This window comes from Eublepharis macularius, chromosome 8 (assembly GCF_028583425.1).
Source record: "Eublepharis macularius isolate TG4126 chromosome 8, MPM_Emac_v1.0, whole genome shotgun sequence".
NCBI classification, from domain to species: domain Eukaryota; kingdom Metazoa; phylum Chordata; class Lepidosauria; order Squamata; family Eublepharidae; genus Eublepharis; species Eublepharis macularius.
In genome coordinates this window covers 140,085,145-140,091,772 of record NC_072797.1, presented here as the reverse complement: position 1 = coordinate 140,091,772, position 6,628 = coordinate 140,085,145, and the positions used below count along the sequence as shown (strand labels likewise).

General features: G+C 56.1%; 1 protein-coding gene across 1 annotated transcript; it reads right to left on the bottom strand.

Annotated features, from left to right (window-relative positions):
- Positions 1 to 2,579: 2,579 nt before the first annotated feature.
- FOXE1 (forkhead box E1) lies at positions 2,580 to 4,613 on the bottom strand. The gene has a single exon (XM_054987059.1). It carries the CDS (start codon positions 4,601 to 4,603, stop codon positions 3,557 to 3,559), a length of 1,047 nt encoding a protein of 348 aa, XP_054843034.1. The 5' UTR covers positions 4,604 to 4,613; the 3' UTR covers positions 2,580 to 3,556.
- Positions 4,614 to 6,628: the final 2,015 nt, after the last annotated feature.

Below are 6,628 nucleotides of genomic sequence, written 5' to 3'. Positions count from 1 at the left end.
GCATTGGAGGGGGGCGGACATAGTCCCAATCAAAATTGGGCCCTCACATGCCCAAGAATCTAGTTTTACCAAGGAACTCCCAGGTATCTTCTTGACCTGGGGGCACTGTTAATATGGCTTACAGCCGTAGAGGGGGCACACAGACAGTTTCTGCAGGAAGCCCAAAAGCGTAAGGCACGTAGAACAGGGACAGCACCGCTGCTTGGGAGGACCGAGGGCAGTGGAACGTTTTCATTCCAATTCTTCCCCCACAGCACCCCACCCTTTTCGTTCTGTGTTTTCTCTTTCCCACACAGAAATTCCTGATCAAATCAAGCATGGGGATGAGGAATGAAGACGTGTATTTATCCATAACCTGTAATTTATTTGTACCCCAGAAGTTGGTAAGGTTTGGGCACAAAAAGTTTTCAGATATTTTTTTTTTTTACCCTACAGAATTCTAGACCTGTCATCCATCCTTCAGAACTTATGTGTGATTTAAAAACAGCAATACACATTCTCTTGCGGAGGTAATATTTCTCCTGTCAGAATACGAGAGCCTGATGAAACCTGATGAAGCAGCAGATTCAGGCCAGACAAAAGAAAGTACTTCTTCACACAATACAGATGACAAGATGCGGCAGTAGCCATTCATTTACATGCATGTGTCTGCCATCAAGTTGCAGCCAACTTACAGCGATCCCAGCAAGGGGCTTTCAGGGCACGGCACACACGGGAGAAGCAGAAGTGGTTTGCCGCTGCCTTCCTCCACAGCGGCTTTCTTGTTGGTCCCCCATCCAAGAACCGGCCCTGCTTAGCTTCTGAGATCAGGCTATGCCATGCCACCTTCCCTCCCACCGTTCATTTAGATGATTTTGAAATGGGATAAAAGATACATCATGGAGGCGAGAAGCCACGGTCGATAAATGGAACCTCTATATACAAAGCCAAGATACCTTTGAAAATCAGGCGCTTGGCACAGGCAAAGACCCTTCACACCCTAGCAGGGAAGGCCTGAAGCCAATGGGCTGGACACAGTTGGACAAGACTCCGGAGGAGCCTGGTTTAACCCAGGAGGGCTTTTTTTTTTTGCACATATGGGTGCTCTGAAGTCCAGCTGCATGCTTGTTCAGGCTGGTCTTGAGAACCAACCCATACATGCTCGTAACTCACGTTACAGAAATTATACCATGTAACAGTTGGGGGTTGGGGAAGAAATGGCATATTTGAATACATCAACAAGGAGGAAAAAAGGGGGGTTGTGGGGGAAAGTCCCCACAAACTCAACCCGAACAAGCAGGGGAACAAAATAGAGGGGTTAAGTAACAACCTAAAATATATATTAGAATGTATTTATTAATGCGCACAAATGTAGATTAGAAACAAGTTTAAAACAAAAGGCCTGAATGGCACCCCGTCAAGGTTCCCTATCTTGGTTTCTGGGGTAAGTAGAAAAGCTTTAGATGTATTCTGGGGGGGCCCTTATTCTTTTGTCACAGCTCTGGATAAAACACCGGGAGCATTTCATGATTGGTTTCTATATGTGTGGGTGTGTTTGATTATAAATTGTTAACAATTGACCACTGAGGAAGGCCTTAGGGCCGAAATGCGTCTGGTCGGTGTTTTTTTTTACTGTACCTTGGTCTGTTTGTGTTGGTCATTGCACTGTACCGTCATCTGTACCTTGACATGTTTTAGCAAGTTTTAGCATATACATGTAGCCTGCCATTCAGGCCTTTTGTTTTAAACTTGTTTTTAATCTACGTTTGTGCACATTAATAAATAAGTTCTAATATATTTTTAGGTTGTTACTTAACCCCTCTATTTTGTTCCCCATATTTGAATATATCCCACGTTAAAAAAAAAAGGGTATCTCCCTGCATGTAGAAAACTAGCATCTTGGGGTTGGGGTCTTCTTCCTGCCATCTAGTTCCACAGGCAACATGCTTGTCATTTAGGAGTAACATTCAAACATGCAATCAATCCCCAAGAAATTCCAGAAGCCTGAAATGGTACAATCCACAGAATCTTTTTACACATGCTAAATGTTTCGTATTTGCCCAGCACTGATCTCTCTGGATCCACGATAGCGGCTATTCTAACAATACGAGCTAGGACTGGCCAGGTTGCGGCCTGGAGAAGCAGATTTTACCCCCAACGCTGCGATTTCCATGGTCCTTCTGCTTCCGTGATGATAAAACTCCCACTTGCTTCGCTGAGGAAAGAAAGAAGAAAGACCAGGAAAGTGACGGCTGATTTGTTGGGGTGTTACTCAGAGCCAAGCTCAAAGTGACGCCTGACACAGGTTGGACACTTGTCAGCTTCCCTCAAGTTTTGATGGGAAATGTAGGTGTCCTGGTTTTACAACCTGACTCTCCATTACAGCTGCAAGACCAGGATGTGCCTACATTTCCCATCAAAACTTGAGGGAAGCTGACAAGAGTCCAACCTGTGTCAGACGTCACTTATAGCTTGGCTCTCAATCTCCCATGGCATCGTTCGTGTTTAAGTCTGTTCTCAGTATGGCAGCTTGACAATGGCATTTTGAACTGTTTCTTTACTGTAAGCCCCTTTTCTGAAAACAGAAGCAGACAATTAGATAAATGTTCAGTAAACTCTGACTTTGAATCTTTATTTCCTGGAGAGTAACAAAGGAGGCCGAAAAGACAAGTGAATTACGCTGGCAGGAAGAGCCGCCTCCTCTCAAGGCATCTGCTTTGTGGGACTCCACCGGAGTGGATTGGAAGGTTTTCTACATCTCACCTCCAAGCAATTTACCAACATCTGACTGAGAGGAAGGCAGACTAGTGCCCTAAACCTGAGCAAAAGCAGGGAAACAAATCTAACTAAAGGCTAGCCAGGAGCGAAGTACACAATTAGCATACTGAGGTCGGGACCTGGATCCTGTAGCCTGCTTCCAAAAAATGTACCCAACTAAAGATATCAACAGCAGATCAGTAAAAATTCCAAGAAAGTCTGCAGGGAAAGTTCTCTCAGATGCATTCCCCAAACCTTCCGAAACCAGAACTTGTGTAGAGCTCTTGCCAAAAGGAAGTGTGATTCATTGAACCCATCCTCTCCTCTGCCTGTATTTATTTGTCCAAATGAGTTTGTGATCCGTGAGTCACCAAAAAATTTAGAATTACGGCAAGCACACACCTAGCTATTCATAACTTGCTAGTAATCGGCTAAGCCCAAAGAATGGAAAGAGAAAGCAACGCCAGCCACTGCTGCATTTTGGAAAGGCAGGAAAGCCCATGAAATCAAGTCCAGAACCAACCACAGTGGGAGGGAAACTGAAACATTTGTCAGTCAGTTTGGCTTTAGGGGGTCGTGTTTTCCAAGTCTTTCCCCACCTGCCCTCACTAGACCTTCTGCATGATCTTTATGGTTGATGGAGAACCACAGGCCACATTTCCACCGTCCCGTTTGTCTCATGTCTTTTACTGGAGCACAGAGCAGCCTCCAAAGAAGGCCACGCAAGGTGACGACGGGCTTGTGCACTGCAGCCAGCAGAGGCCCCCCAGGCCAAAGGGCAGCCCTGGCCCCGCACCTCAGGCCAAGCGTCCCCCGCTCTTCAAATGGCCGAGACAAATCTTTCCACGTTGCTGGAGTAGGCCGCGTGCCGCAGGTAGGCGCCGGGGTTGCCGAGCTGGCCGCCCGCGCTGTAGCCGTGCGCCAAGGAGCCGTAGGAGCCCGGGGGAGACATCCTGCCATAGAAATCCATGGGGTCGTTGCCCAGCGGGGGCGACGTGGGCATGGCCAGGCGGGCCGAGGCGCCGAAGAGGGGGCTGCCGCCGCTCTGCGGGAAGGCGCCTTGGCTGACCGGGAGCTGCTGGGCGGCGGGCAGCTGGTAGGAGTAAGGCAGGCCGTTGGGCGGCCGGGCAAGGGCAGGCCCCGCCGGGCAGCCTTGGCCGGGGTAGGCGGCAGGGCCCGGGAAGGCGCAGGTGCCGCCGGGGGAAGGGGACGCGTCCGAGCCCGGCTGCGGCAGCGACGGCGGGGCCCCCTCCGGGCCGGCCTGCGCCATGAGGGCGCCCAGGCCGAAGAGGGGCGGCGGCGGCGGGTAGCCGAGGGCGGCGGGCGGCGCGAAGGGGGCGCCGGCGGCGGGCGGGGCCGGCTCCTGGTGCCTGTAGGCCGGGTAGGTGGAGAGGTCGCTGCGCTTGAAGCGCTTGCGGCGCCGCAGGAAGCTGCCGCTCTCGAACATGTCGCGGGCCTGCGGGTCGAGCGCCCAGTAGCTGCCCTTGCCGGGCCGGCCGGGCTCGCGCGGCACCTTGACGAAGCAGTCGTTGAGCGTCAGGTTGTGGCGGATGCTGTTCTGCCACTTGCGCGGCCCGTCGCGGTAGAAGGGGAAGCGCTCGGTGATGAAGCGGTAGATGCCGCCCAGCGTCAGGCGCCGCTCCGGGGCGTGCGCGATGGCCATGGCGATGAGCGCGATGTAGCTGTAGGGCGGCTTCCCGCGCTGCACCGGCCGCTTCCTGCGCCGCCCGCCGGCCCGCAGCGCCGCCGCCTCCGCCGCCTCCGGCTCCAGCTTGACCGAGGCGGGCAGCCCCGACGACGCGGGCCCGGCCTCGGCTTCCGCATGGCCCGCCGCGCGCGTCGGGGCCGGGGGGCTCTCGGCCGTCATGCCAGGCGCGGGCCCTGCAGGCGGCGGGGGAGGCGCGCCAGCCTCGCCGTTCCGGGCGGCCGTCGGGAGGAGGGTCCCCCGGCGACGAGCGCGGCGGAGGACGGGGGCGCCGCGGCGGGCAGCCCACGGCCGGGCGCTCCGGCGAGGCCCCCCGCTCGAGGCTCGCTCGAACTTCCTACGGGCGAAGGCGCTGTGCGAAGCCGCCCCGTCGGGTCCCGCGAGCGCTCCGAGGCGGCGGGTGGCTGCTGGCGGTGGACACCGCGGCCTCCCGGGCAGCTGGGAAGGCTGCGCTCAGCCCTCGGCGTCCGAGACGGGGCGGCCTCAGGGACGGGGAGATGCCTGCGGCGAAGGAGACGGAGACCCGGCGCGGGAAGAAGACGCTCCGCGCGGTTCCTCCGGGCTGGCTCGCTCGCTCGCAGCCGCCGTCTGACGCCCGACGGGAGCCGTCCGTAAGGTTCCCTCGACGCTTCCGGCGACCCGCCCGAGCTCTCCGCCCCTCTCCTGGCTGGGCGCGCAACAGGGCGGCGAGCAGCTCCGGGCGGGCGACCCGCTTCTTGCGCCGCCCTCCCGCCGTCGAGGCCCCGCGGCAGCAGCGCCTTCCGCCAAGCTGGCGTGCCTGAAGGCGCGGGCGGCGCCGCGGCTTGCCCGAGAGTGCCGGAGCCGCAGGGCTTGGCCCAGGGCGGGGCTGGCCCAGGGCGGGAGCCGGGTGCGGTGGGGGGGGGAGCCCGCCTGCCGGGGCTTTCCCCGCCTCAGAGGACGCGAAGTGGCCGGAGACACCCCCGGGGCAGCACGGGCGGGCGGCGGGAAGACCCCCGAGGGCGCGGCCCGTTCCCTGCAGGTGCGAGAGGGCGGAGCGGCCCTCCTCCGGCGGGGCCGGTGACTTCGTGCTGTGCTGCCTGGGCATCCCTCCCCGGGGCTCGTTCCTGGGGCAGGGAAGGTTGAAAAGTGACCGCAAACTCACGCCCGGGGTCCATGCGACAGGCCAGCCGGCGTCACGCCTGCGCGTTGCAGACCTGGTTTCTCCCCCGTCCCTCGAAAAAATCTGGCCCTTTGAAATCCGGAGGGTGGGGGAAGGGCGGCCTGTAGCTCCAGCCTATTGCGGGGCGGCCACGGAAGCAGCGAGCCCAAGTCCCCAGGCCCGGCTCGCCAGCCTTCCCGCGGCTGCTGGGCCCCCTTGGCACGCCACCGGCCGCTCCTTTCTGTTTAGGGGGCATCGCCAATGCTGCCTTACAGGGAGAGCCGCAATGGCTGAGGTTCCCGGTGGGGGCGGGGGGCAGCGGCAGCACAGTCTCCTCTTGGGAAGAATGTTCCATCGGGTCGGAAAATGAACATTCCGATCATTAATTAATTAATCAAATAAAATCAATTAATTTAGAACCTTCTAAATTAATTAATTTGATTTGATTTATGCTCCACCCTCCCCACAGATGGGCTCAGGGCGGCTAACAACATTCCAAAAATACATTAAAAGTAAAAAAACCATAAAATCAATAATTTTTTAAAGGTCATTAAAATAGTCCGGAAGCAGGCTATTTAAATATTGGGAGTCCCTATATGGGCATAGCAGATGGCTGAGGGCAGCCCCAGGAAAAGAGGTGGTCTTAGATGGATTAAACCTGCGCTGTCAAGTCCTGTGCATGTTATAAATGTGGGGCACGATCCTGGCAAAGTTAAGCACTTTGTACAGACCTGCTTTTAGGTGCAGCTTGACTCCTGTGTAATCTCTACCATTCCCGGGGAGGGGGGGGCGGCTTAGAAACTACAGGCCTGGATGTTGCTGGAATCTGCGTCTATATCAACTGCTTGTTGGTGCCTCTGTTTAACTGAAGTTCTGCTTAGAAGTTGCCAACTGCCTGGAGAGAAGGGGTCCCGTCCCTTTAAGAGAGGCTGGATGGGCTGTTCTTTACCTCCATGCCATGAAAAACTGCCACTGCCCATTTCCACACATTTGGCACCTATTAAAGAGACAGGGCATTTCCCCACAGGCCTGTCGGTGACCCTAGTTGAACAAAAGGAACTACTTGT